Genomic DNA, 13,711 nt, shown 5'->3' with positions numbered 1-13,711 from the left:
TTACATACCTAGTGCAGATACACATAAATCACACTTAACTCTCAGTTTTAAGGGGTTTATTCATGGATTTTAACTCAATTCAACTTACATGTACATCCTCTAATCATCTATACCTCCGCCTTGTGATGGCTACTTAGCAACAATGTTATATATCTATCATATATATATATGCATATACATTATATAACAATAACTAATGATAAGAGGCCATAACTTTGAAAAAGACCAAGAAGAAGTACTTGAGAGAGTTTGGGAGAAGGAATGAGAAAAATAATGTAACTATTATCTCAAAAATAAAAATGATAATTTAGGTTTTTTATCTTTTACACATTTTAAATATAGTTTTAGTTAAAATATATTTTCTTCACTTCCTCCCTTCCTCTCTTCCCTTCAGCTTGATAATGGTTGTATTGTTCAATTACTGTGGTTTTACATTTAACCACATGGATATTTTGAAACTGTAGTTATCAATTCTTCCATTTATCCTCTTTTTTTTTTTAAGATTTATATATTTATTATATGTATATGAGTACACTGTCACTATCTTCAGACCACCAGAGAGGGCATCAGATTTCATTACAGATGGTTGTGAGCCACCATGTGGTTGCTGGGATTTGAACTCAGGACCTCTGGGAGAGCAGTCAGTGCTCTTAACCGCTGAGCCATCTCTCCAGCCCTCCATTTATCCTCTTGAAATTAAATATAATTGCTTGAGCCTGCTCAGTTTAGAAAGAAGCTTCTGGGGCTGGAGAGATGGCTCAGTGGATTAAAAGCACTGTCTGCTCTTACAAATAGACCCAGGTTCAATTCCCAGCACCCACAGAGCAGCTCACAACTGTGTGTAATTCCAGTTCCAAGTGATCTGACACCACACACCAACGCACATAAAAGAAAGTTAAATAAATCATTAGAAAGAAGCCTTCCAAAGTTGCAGGTACAATGTTTCAGAACTAGGTTAAAGAGAGTTTAAACACATGGTCTACCTGTGACTGCCCCTAGCCACCTTCTGTCAGCCTGGATAAAGAGCAGATTCTCTGACGTCACAACACTAATACCTACTGCAGAATTTACCCAGTCTTCTGCACCTATTTCCTGAATAGCCAGCAATATTTTTAAAACAGTAAGCAACTTTTCTTTAGACACTAATAAATTTAAGCATACGTCCTAGTCAAGGAACCACAGTTATCACAGCCGAGGATCTGAGTATATTAGCTTCTTTCTGGGAAGCTGATTAGCGCCGTGGCACTCACTACAGGGCAAGGGCGAGAGGGATGGGTGGATCTTCATGAGTCACTGGTGAGTTCTGTCTTCAAAAGACCTGGAAGTGGAATATGTACACGTGGGTCAGTAGTCCGTTCTTGACTTTTCTTGTCCTATTATTAAACATTAGACTGGGAAGCTCGGATCGACAGCCATGGACGGGTCTTTTATGTGGACCATGTAAATCGCACAACCACCTGGCAGCGACCAACAATGGCCCCGACCCCAGATGGAATGATCAGATCCGGGTCTGTCCACCAGATGGAGCAGCTTAACAGAAGGTTGGTGATTGGTTTGGAATGAGATCCTATGAGCTGGATAAGGATGGAGAAACATTCCTCTTCTGCTTCCCTGCTCACTGTAAGGAAACCGAACAAAACTAAGTATGTTAAGCAAGCTGTTCCCAGTATTTTGAAGCCTGTGTTTGGAAGCTGGTGACAGAAAGCACATTAAGTTTGAATGACATTTAAAGATAGGGTTCCTCTAACGGTCTTGCTGGTACAAGCCAGAAATCAGAAATTCTTTATGGCCCCATCTCCCAAGGCGTTTACCAAGGATGCAAGGATCCCCGTGTGAGCATATTTTAGAAGACTAGTTCGTGTCCATCATGGGATGTTTCCAAAGATAACCAAACTCAAAATAGTTAACATTCCAAGGGTAGTTTTCATATAAGTTTTAAAGAAAAATTGCCTCATAGGCCATGGTAGACTTAGTCCTTGTCTCATCTCTACTGTACACCCGCCATCATGGAGCTGGCCCTCCTCTCTCAGGCACTGTACACCCATCACCACAAAGTTTTTCCTCATCTCCTAATCATTGCCCACCCCTAAACACTAATTCTTCAAAAGTCTTTATACGTGAAAAAAATAATAGATGCTTAAAAATAATTTTGAAGTGTCCTATGCTGGCTCACCTGTGTACTTCCAGCTATTTGGGGGGCTGAGGCAGGAGAGTCTTAAGTTCAAGGGCCAACTTGGATAACATGCCAAGATCCTAGAGAGAGAGAGAGAGAGAGAGAGAGAGAGAGAGAGAGAGAGAGAGAGAGAGAGAGAGAGAGAGAGAGGTCCTTCCAGGATCATTTTGGGTAGAAACTATATCATCACTCTTGGACTTACACAGATACAGTTTGTGTTTGGGTTGAAACCAGGGTGCTGAGTCACTGAGGCTTCAAGCCAGCAACATGTCCATTTTCTCATTATTTACAGACAAAGCAAACATAAGATCCTTTTTCTTACTAGAATTATAGGCATGGGGCTCATTTCAGTTGGAATTGCATCCATATCCTGTCTTGTTAAGGTAAAGAAAAGGTTGAGGGGACTGAAAGGAATAAAAACCTAGTTTGAGAATATTTACTTATAGCAAAGCCTTTAATATTTAACTGGATCTTTTAAAAATGGACTTTTTGACCTGTTAAGAACACATAGAACACATGTGATATGAAGGTTGAAGGGGAAATAATGAAGTGGAAGAGTGTAATTAAAAATGGGCTCAGAAAGATGAGGGACAGTGAGGAGTTGGAGAGTTCACTACAGCTAAGTGGGAAAGAGGATGATGTAAGGAAACTCGCTGCACAGTAGGCTAGTTGAAAACCAGTGTCAGCCTCTAACTAGTAAACACACGTGTACACACACATACATATACCTGATTAACACTGAATTCTAGATATAGAGGATTATGCTTTAAGTGAAAGTTGCCAGAGCATTCTTTTATTGCTTGAGTATTTGGAAGACATTTACCTTCCATTTTGCCATTAGTCGCTGAACATCTACGTCATTATTAATAAGAACCATAAAGGGTTCTCAGTCACAGCTTATTTCTTTTCTTTTTCTGTTAATTTATTTATTCACTTTACATCCTGATCCTGGTACTCCCTTCAGATAGCTCCCACTTCCTCTCCCCTTCTCCACTGATAAGGGGGAAGCACACCTTGAGTACCAACCCATTCTGGCACATCTTAGTTCCAGCCTTTGTATGGACTTTGGTTGGTGGTTCAGTCTGTTAGACCCCCCTTGTGTCCAGGTTAGTAGACTTTGTTGGTCTCCTTGTGGAATCCCTATCTCTTCCGGGTTCCTCAACCTTTTCCCCAACTCTTCCACCAGACTTCCAGAGCTCTGTCTAATGTTTGGCTGTGGGTCTCAGAGGACAGCTATGCTAGGTTTCTGTTGGTGAATCCAGGTTGACAGATACAAACACAGCATGAGGCTCCAAGACAGTAAAAGGTGGAAGGCAGGCCTGTTTTCTGAGGACATGTCAGCACATCCCCCTCCCAATGCATAAATACTGCATTCATTTATGTCCATCACATACAGGGCACCTGTATATCCAGACCAGCAGTGACAAATACAGTTGTCAACAGTGTCTTCACATGTGACAAAGCCTTGATCAACAAAGAGGCATCAAAGTCTCACAGTGTGTCCCTGTGAATCCAATGCCCATGCAGTCACAGTAGTATCTTCTGCTATCCATACATAAACTTCCACGGAGATGTGGCTGGCACAGTCATTAAAGTTCAGTTCACAGAGGTCTTTAAGGAATCTAGGTGCTCAGTCACAGAAGTAAGTCCCATGAGCATCCTGGCATTTGGCACCATGTACACTCACCTGGGATCCACACTCATCAATATTTAATTCATAGTGAACACCAGAACACTTGTGAGGCCAGACGTACATATATGTCCCTGACTCATTGAGCCATACAGCGTCACTCATGCTGGGATCAGAAACATGCTCATCTCCTCCCAAGTCACAATGCCTGCCTTGATACCCAGACACACCGGAAGCAGGTGTGCCATTGATTCCTTTCTGGCACACAGCCCACGGTGGCAAGAGCCAGAAGCATACTCATTGTGATCTGTCTCACGGAACCTTCCAGTCTATCCAGAAGAACAGACACGGGCAGGGTATCTTTGTGTCGGATGCCTCCAGGTTGGCAGACATTTTCTCCACAGGAATTAGTGGCAGTTTCACCTGACAGTGGTGGTGCACACCTTTAATCCCAGCAGAGGCAGATGGAGCTCTGAGTTCAAGGTCAGCCTGGTCAATAGAGATAGTTCCAGGACAGTCAGAGCTATACAGAGAAACCCTGTCTCAGAAATAATAGAATAAACAGTACCAAGAGTTACTCAAATTAACTTATCCAATGCTGGTTGTGGTGGCACATGGCCCATTTATTCATAATCATTCCCACAGAAGCAAAGCATATTGTTAGGAAGAAGTTGTCAAAACCTGCTTTTATTATATATAAATGCATCCAATGGCCATAGGACAGTCTTTCTCTGTTGTTAACTATGGACCATCCCACCTGCAGAAATGTGCTGAAAAGACTTAGCAAGCCAGAATTGTCATCAAGCTACATGTGTGGGAGGTGCTGCTTGAACACCAAATAATGATATAACCAACAAAGCAGTAGATTAAAAATACCCAGACCTATGGAATAAAAAGTCAATAGACATTGATGGTGTTCGGATAGTAAAGAACTTAAATTTCCGTCTGCATCCGGTTCGGAGCCCTGCCACGCACTGCACACACTGGAGGAGGCAGCCAGGATCCCTGCTGAAGGGACAGCTGCATTTGAAGTTCCTATTAACAGATGAAGAAAAATAATTTTGCAGTTTGAGAAAGTGCTGGACGCTTGTGGGAAAGCCATGTTATTAAACACTGTCTTTCTCCATTTCAAGTGTTTAAAAGTTTCTGTGATTGGAAAGTAGGCAGGTACAAAAAGTATGCTGAGAGTATGCACATTTACGTTCATATCTAGGGTTTTTTTCCTGGTAATCTCAGTTACATGAAGAAGTTTACAAAGATTGCTAGCTCGTTGAAAAAAAAAAATACTTGTTAGCATTGCGAGGAGTCTCACTTGGCATCCTAAGTGAGTGAAAAGATCAAGATTTACCCTGAAAAACACAGAGTCAAAAGCTGTAGGTCTTGCCTAGCACTAAACACAAGATTATGTCTGAATTGATTCCTATAGTTTGAGACTAAAGTTAAATAGCTCTAATTATATATATATATATACATACATATGACAAACATAAATTTTCATTATATATAATCAATTAAAACTTATTTTAACTTAACTTTATTAAATTATAATGGTAAGGCAAATTTAAATTTAAATTGAAAAAGCTTATATTCATATTAGACCAAGGTTTAAATTTTTAAGTAATATATTCAATTTTATTTCAATATATGGTATAATTCTTACCTAGTTATGACATAACAACATAATTTCATATCTTCTACTTTCTTGTTATATTATAATACTGATATATATCAACATCTAAATTCCTGTAAATATTCCACTGTAGCTATACTTTAATACACTTAACTTCTCATTTTATTAAATGTTCTGTTTATTGTCTTGTGATTTTTTTTATTTAAAGACTTAGTCCATTTAAATATCAAAAATATTAACTTTCGGTCTCCATCTGCACCCCAGAGTTAACTCTCTGGCACAGCTTTCCGGACCCAAACCATAAATCCCACCCAGAGAGAGCTGTTCTCCCAGGAGTGCTATCACTCCTAAGTCCACAGGTGAGATGAGCATTTCTGCTTCAATAAATGGCCAAAGAGGAACCTGCCAGGAGACTACAGGGCTCGGGAACTGTGGAGCAACTGGGAACGGGATCATTCTGGTCTCCAGCTGCACCCTGGAGTTAACCCTGTGGCACAACTCTCAGGGCCCAAATCCTGCTCGGGGAGAGCTGGTCTCCCAGTGGTCTCCCAGGAGTGCTGACATAACTGAGATCACAGGCTCAGAGGATCACCGGAGGGACAGGCTCCAGTCAGAGACAGCAAGACCACCTAACACCAGAGATAACCAAAGGGCAAGAGGCAAGCACAAGAACATAAGCAACAGAAACCAAGGACTCTTCGCATCATCAGATCCAAGTTCTCTTACTACAGCAACTCCTGTCATCTCATGATGAGGGTGATAGAGGACTTTTAAAAGTACATAAATAAAATCCTTAAATACAGGAGAACACAGGTAAACAAGTAGAAGCCCTTAAAGAGGAAACACAAAAATCTCTAAAAGAACTAAAGGAAAACAGAACCAAACAGGTGAAGGAATTGAACTAAACCATCCAAGATCTAAAAATGGAAATAGAAACAAATAAAGAAATCAGAAAGTAAGACAACCCTGAAGATAGAAAACCTAGGAAAAGATCAGGGGTCATAGATGCAAACATCACCAACAGAATACAAGAGATGGAAGAAAGAATCTTGGGGACAGAAGACACTAAAGAAATCATTGACACAACAGTCAAAGAAAGTGCAAAATGCAAAAGGATCCTAAGGCAAAACATCCAGAAAATTGAGGACACAATGAGAAGACCAAATCTAAGAAAAATAGGTATAGAATGGAGTAAAGATTCCTAACTTAAAGGGCCAGTAAATTTCTTCAACAAAATCATAGGAAAAAAGCTTCCTTAAACTAAAGAAAGTGATGTTCATGAACATATAAGAAGCCTACAGAACTCCAAATAGATTGGACCAGAAAAGAAATTTCTCCTGTCACATAACAGTCAAACACCAAATGTTCAAAACAAAGAAAGAATATTGAAAGCAGCTTTTTTACAACGGGTTTGCCGTCAGAACACAGGTGTTGTGAAAGCCACCGCTAATTCAAAGAAAAAATGGGAAAGGAAAAGACTCACATCAACATCGTCGTAATTGGACACGTAGATTCTGGCAAGTCCACCACAACTGGCCACCTGATCTACAAATGTGGTGGAATCGACAAACGAACCATCGAAAAGTTTGAGAAGGAGGCTGCTGAGATGGGAAAAGGCTCCTTCAAGTACGCCTGGGTCTTGCACAAACTGAAAGCTGAGCGTGGGTGTGGTGTCACTACTGACATCTCCCTGTGGAGATTTGGGACCAGCAAACACTACGTGACTATCATTGATGCCCCAGGACACAGAGACTTCATTAAAAACATGATTACTGGCACATCTCGGGCTGACTGTGCTGTCCTGATTGTTGCTGCTGGTGTTGGTGATTTTGAAGCTGGTATCTCCAAGGACGGGCAGACCCGTGAGCATGTTCTTCTGCCTTACACCCTGGGCGTGAAACAGCTAATTGTTGGTGTCAACAAAATGGACCCCACCGAGCCACCATACAGTCAGAAGAGATACAAGGAAATCATTAAGGAAGTCAGCACTTGCATTAGGAAAATTGACTATAACCTTGACACAGTAGCATTTGTGACAATTTCTGGTTGGACTGGTGACAACATGCTGGAGCCAAGTTCTAATATGCCATGGTTCAAGGGATGGAAAGTCCCCTGCAAAGATGGCAGTGCCAGCGGCACCACGCTGCTGGAAGCTTTGGACTGTATCCTTCCACCAACTCTTCCAACTGACAAACCTCTACAACTGCCCCTCCAGGATGTCTACAAAATCGGGGGTATTGGGACTGTCCCCATGGGCCAAGTGGAAACTGGTGTTCTCAAACCTGGCACGGTGGTTACCTTTGCTCCAGTCAATGTAACAACTGAAGTCAAGTCTGTTGAAATGCACCATGAAGGTTTGAGTGAAACTCTTCCTGGGGACAATGTGGGCTTCAATGTAAAGAATGTGTCTGTCAAAGATGTTAGGCGTGGCAATGTTGCTGGTGATGGCAAAAATGACCCACCAATGGGAACAGCTGGCTTCACTGCTCAGGTGATTGTCCTGAACCATCCAGGACAAATTAGTGCAGGCCCCAACAGATACAAGAAGATTGCCATAATCCCATGCATCCTATCAGATCACCATGGATTAAGGCTGATCTTCAATAACAACAAAAACTACAGAAATTCCATACACATGGAAACTGAACAACGCGCTACTCAATGATAACTTCATCAAGAAAAAAATAATAAAGACATTTTAGAATTTAATGAAAATGAAGGCACAACATACCCAAATTTATGGGATCCAAGAAAAGCACTGCTAGGAGGAAAACTCATAGCTCTGAGTGCCTCCACAAAGAAACTGGAGAGAGCATACACTAACAACAGCTTGACAGCACACCTGAAAGCTCTAGAACAAAAAGAATCAAATGCACCCAGGAGGAGTAGACACCAGGAAATAATCAAACTCAGAGCTGAAATTAACTAACTAGAAACAAAAAGAACTACACAAAGAATCAACAAAAGCAAGAGCTGGTTCTTTGAGAATATCAACATATTCTAAGTATAGATAAAACCCTTAGCCAGACTAACCAGAGATAGTATCCAAATTAACAAAGTAAGAAATAAAAAAGGAGACATAACAGAAACTGAGGAAATTTAAGAAATCATGACTACAAAAGCCTATGTCCAACAAAACTGGAAAATCTGGATGAAAGGGACAATTTTCTAGACAGATACCATGTACCAAGGTTAAATCGGGATCAGATAAACCATCTAAATAGTCCCATAAACCTTAAAGAAATAGAAGCTGACATTAAAAGTATCATAACCAAAAAAAGCCCAAGACCAGATGGATTTAGTGCAGAATTCTATTAGGCCTTCAAAGAAGACCTAACAACAATTCTTTTCAAACTATTCCACAAAATAGAAACAGAAGGAACACTACCCAATTCTTTCTAAAATGCCACAATTATGCTAAACTTAAACCATAAAAGGATCCAACAAAGAAAGAAAACTTCTGACCAATTTCTCTTATGAATATCAATGCAAAAACTCAATAAAATTATTGCAAAATCCATGAACACATCCAAACAAGCATCCATCATGATCAGGGATGGTTCAATATATAGAAATCCAACAAATGTAATCCACTATATTAAAAACTCAAAGGAAAAAAAAGGGACATGATCATCATTAGATATTGAGAATGCATTTAAGAAAATTCAACACCCCATCATTGTAAAAGTCTTGGAAAGATCAGGACTTCAAGGCCCATACCTAAACATAGTAAAAGCAATATACAGCAAACCAGTAGCCAACATCAAACTAAACAGAGAGAAACTTGAAGAAATCCCACTAAAATTGGGCACTATACAAGGCTGCCCATTCTCCTACTGATTCAGTATAGTACTAAAGTCCTAGCCAGAGCAATTAGCCAACAAAAGAGGTCAAAGGACACAAATTGGAAAGGAAGAAATAAAAATATCACTATTTGCAGATGATAGGATACTATACTTAAGTGACCCCCAAAATTCCAACAGAGAATTCCTAAACAAGATAAACAACTTCAGCAAAGTGTCTGGATATAAAATTAAGTCAAACAAACAAGTAGCCTTCCTCTACTCAAAGGCTAAACAGGCTAAGAAATAAATTAAGGAATTTACACCCTTCTCAATAGTCACAAATAATATAAAATATCTTGGTTTGACTCTAACCAAGCAAGTGAAAGATCAAGTCTCTGAAGAAAGAAATAGAAGATCTCAGAAGATGGAAAGATCTCCCATGCTCATATATTAACAGGATTAATAAAAATAGCTATCTTGCCAAAAGGAATCTGAAGATTTAATGCAATCCCCATAAAAATTTCAAGTCTATTCTTTATAGAGTTAGAAAGAGCAATTTGCAAATTTATTTGGAATAACAAAAACCCAGGATGATGAAAACTATTCTCAACAATAAAAAGAACTTCTGGGGGAAGGAATCACTATCCCTGACCTCAAGGTGTATTACAGACCAATTGTGATGTAATACTGTGTGGTATTGGTACAGAGACAGGCAGGTTGATCAATAGAATATAATTGAAGACTGAGAAATGAACCTACAAACCTATAGTCACTTGATCTTTGACAAAGGAGCTAAAGCCATTCAGTGGAAAAAAGACATTTTCACCAAAAGGTGCTAGTTCTTAGCTCAACTGACAGTCTGCATGTAGAAGAATGCAAAATGACTTATTCTTATCTCCTTGTATAAAGCTCAAGTCCAAATGGCTCAAGGACCTCCACATAAAACTGGGTATACTGAATCCAATAGAAGAGAAGGTTTAAAAGAACCTAGAATACTTGGGCACAGGAGAAAATTTCCTAAACAGATCAATAATTGACAAAAAGGACCTCATAAAATTGAAAAGTGCCTATAAGGCAAAGGACACTGTCAGTAGGACAAATTGGCAACCCACAGATTTGGAAAAGATCTTTACCAAACCTACATCCAATAGAGGGCTAATGTCCAAAATATAAAGAACTCAAGAAGTTAGACTCCTGAGAACCAAATAATCTTATTTTTAAAATGAGGTACAAAGCTAAACAAAAAATTCTCAATCGAAAAATATCAGCTGGCAGTGAAGCAAGTAAATAAATCTTCAACCTCCTTTGTCACCTGGAAAATGCAAATTTAAAGCAACCCCGTGATTCCACCTCACACCAGTTAGAATGGCTAAGTTCAAAAATTCAGGTTACAGCAGCTGTGAGCGAGGATGTGGAGTAAGAGAAATGCTTCTCCCTTGTTGGTCAGATTGCAAGCTGGTACAACCACTCTGAAAATCAGTCTGGTTTCTTAGAAAACTAGACACACCTGAGGACCCAGCTATACCACTCCTGGGCATATACCCAAAAGATGCTCCAACATATGACAAGGACACATGCTCTACTATATTCATAGCACTATAAACAATAGCCAGAAGTTGGAAAGAACCCATATTCCTTCAACAGAGGAATGAGTACAGGAAATGTGGTACATTTACCCAATGGAGTACAACTCAGCCATCAAAAACAATGATTTCATGAAATTCTTATGCAAATGGATGGAACTAGAAAATATCACCCTGAGTGCGGTAACCCAATCACAAAAGAACATACATGGTATGCCCTCACTGGTAAGCGAATATTAGCCCAAAAGCTTGGAATACACAAGATACAATTCACAGACCACATGAATCTTAAGAAGAAAGAATACCAAAACGTGGATGCTTCATTCCTTCTTAGAAGGGAGAAGAAAATACTCACAGGAAGAAATACAAAGAGCGGAGCAGAGACCGAGTTGAAAGGCCATCCAGAAACTGCCCCACCTAGGGATCCATCTCATCCGAAGCCATCAAACCTAGTCACTATTGCTGATGCCAAGAAGTGCTTGCTGACAGGGGCCTGATATGGATGTTTCCTGAGAGGTTCTGCCAGAGCCTTACTGATACAAATAAGGATTAGCAGCTAACCATTGGACTGAACATGGGGACTCCAATAGAGGAGTTAGAGATGAGGACTTAAGGAAGAGAAGGGATTCACAACCCCATAGGAAGAACAACAACATCAACCAACCAGACTCCCTAGAGTTCACAGGGACTAAAACACCAACCAAAGAGTACAAATGGAGGGGCCCATGGCTCTAGCTGCATATATAAGAGGACGGCATTATCTGACCTCAATAGGAGGAGAAGCCCTTGTTCCTGTGAAGGCTCATTTCTCCAGTTAAGGAAGTGCCAGGGTGGTGAGTTTGGAGTGGGTGGGTGGGCAAATTATATCATACCGATTGGGTCAGAGTGTTTCAGTGTGTTCTTTGATGTGGCGAATTAATTGAGTTCAAAGGGTGTAGAGATGGAATGCACAAAACCTTCCACAGAGTTCGGATGTGTGTGTGTTAAATGCTTGGCAACAGCACACCAAGGGAAAGTGAGTGAAACCAACACATTTCGGGGGTCATGGATCACCCAGGACAGAAGCAGCCAGGGTGGGTGGAATGGACTCACCCTGGGCCAAAAGAAGCCGGGGGTCTGTGAGTACTCAGAGGCGGTGTGGAGACGCGAAGTTAAAGATGCCCCGCAGTATGATGTGGCTCTACGGAAGCCAGCACTAGCGAGGGATAAACAGTTATCTCTATTTTATATTTACTACAACAGGGGAGCATCCTCATAGTAGCAGGGGAGGAGGGGTGGAGAGAGTAGAACGGGGAAAGGGGACGACATTTGAAATGTAAATGCATAAAATATCCAAAGAAGAGACAAAAATAAAAACAAACAAAAACAAAACAACAAAAAAGAAAAAGTAAATTATTCTAGCTTAATAAATATTTCCAGGTGTGGTAAAATAAAATTAAAAGTATCTTGTATTAGCATATTCCTTTGTATTAGCCCTATTCCAAAGCAACACGAGGGAAAGAAACAGAGTTAAGGTATTTCTCATCAACGCCTTTTTTTTTTTTTAAGAATGTGGTTTTATAGATTTCACTAAGCCAAAAATAGCTTTACTTCCATCTTGTCTTCTGGTCTGTGTTTGCTGATTAGTAGTTATTTCTGTATTTTTGGCACTTTGGTATGGTTTATATTTTAATTCTCAGAGAATCAACATTTCGCCATAATCTTTTAAGAACTGTAATTAATTCTTATTGTAACTAATTTTAAGTAATATTTGGAGTTTTCTGTCCTGTGGTTTTATTTGTTTGGTTGGGTTGGAGTGGATTGGGGAGGTTTCTTGTTTTTTTTTTCCTAGTTTGTATGATTATTTGCATATAATCATGGGCAATTAAAATCTTATTATTTCAACTGATTTTATTACCAAGTTTCATGGACCTTTTATGTAATTTTCGCTCCAAACATAACAAATATAGGATGACATGAAGAGGAAATTCCTGATGAGATGGCAAAGGGAAGAAAGGCCTTTAGAGACTTTCTGAGTCAGTGACATCTGTGACCTGGGCTTCCTCAAGCCTTCTGAGTTCCATCACAAAACTGTCACATGTGCTATTTGTGCTTTAAGGGGACAGGACTTTGGTTCATCGTAAGAGGAGAGCTGGAGAGAGCATGTGGCTCTAAAAAGATTGTTTCGCCATTTGGTAAAATTATTGTCTCCAATACATTAGGCTATTGTCCAATAGCAGAGTCTGCAGTCTCTGGCAGTGCTCTGCCCCAGCTGAAGTCAGAGTCCAGGAAGTTTCTCACTGACGGTTGTAGTCTCCCGCCCTGGCTGCATTGCTTGTTTTCCAGCAGGATCACAACAGGTCTTTCATTTGGTAATAAATGGCCCTCTGAAGAAATATCCCCCAGCAACTGCTGCTGGCAAAAGTGTCTTCTGACAGGTTCTCAGAAGTGAATGATGGCTGATAAAATAAATGTAGATCCTTTAGACCAGTGAGTCTCAAACCCTGACATACCGAACCGTAGCAGGACAGCTTCTAGAAGCACAGGTTTCAGTTTGCTTCATGTTAATGTGATTTAACAGGTCCTCTTTTGAGCAATTTGGAGACCAGAGAAGGAAAACTTTGCTCCTTAAGGTCAGGGTGAAAACTAGGGCGCTGACTCCTTCAGAAGCCTGATGCAGAAGAATGAACCCAAACAGGACCAGGTGCGCTCCCTGCCTGACTTTTGAGTTAAGACTTGGAGACTTGATTATTTATGCTCCTTCCTCCACCTCTTCTGCAACACCCCTCCCCATCTGCTTTCTGAACACAAAGCACATATAAGCCGTACTTTGTCATAAACTGGGAGGGCCTTTTGGGATTTCAAGACTTCTTTTCCAAATCTAACCAACAACTCCCCTCCCCTACCTGCCACCCTCTAGTTTACAGTCTG

At 40.3% G+C, this 13,711-nt stretch overlaps 2 protein-coding genes across 3 annotated transcripts in view; both read left to right on the top strand.

Moving 5' to 3' along the window:
• Positions 1-13,711, top strand: part of HECW1 (HECT, C2 and WW domain containing E3 ubiquitin protein ligase 1) — a gene marked incomplete at its 3' end in the record, with an annotated part of 297,921 nt that overhangs the window by 222,925 nt on the left and 61,285 nt on the right. For both annotated transcript variants that reach the window (XM_080917747.1, XM_080917746.1), the window contains exon 11: positions 1,391-1,541. In XM_080917747.1, coding sequence (XP_080773873.1) covers positions 1,391-1,541 — 151 coding nt within the window. The remainder of the gene's footprint in view (positions 1-1,390; positions 1,542-13,711) is intronic.
• Positions 6,843-13,455, top strand: LOC308421668 (elongation factor 1-alpha 1-like; the record flags this gene model as incomplete). Its single annotated transcript, XM_080918123.1, has 2 exons — positions 6,843-8,025; positions 13,362-13,455. The coding sequence occupies exons 1-2, from the start codon at positions 6,896-6,898 to the stop codon at positions 13,453-13,455; spliced, it is 1,224 nt and encodes a 407-aa protein (XP_080774249.1). The 5' UTR covers positions 6,843-6,895.

This window comes from Micromys minutus, assembly GCF_963924665.1.
Source record: "Micromys minutus genome assembly, chromosome: 6".
Taxonomy (NCBI): Eukaryota; Metazoa; Chordata; class Mammalia; order Rodentia; family Muridae; genus Micromys; species Micromys minutus.
The sequence above is the reverse complement of the archived record's forward strand: the minus strand, read 5'-3'. Positions and strand labels throughout refer to the sequence as shown.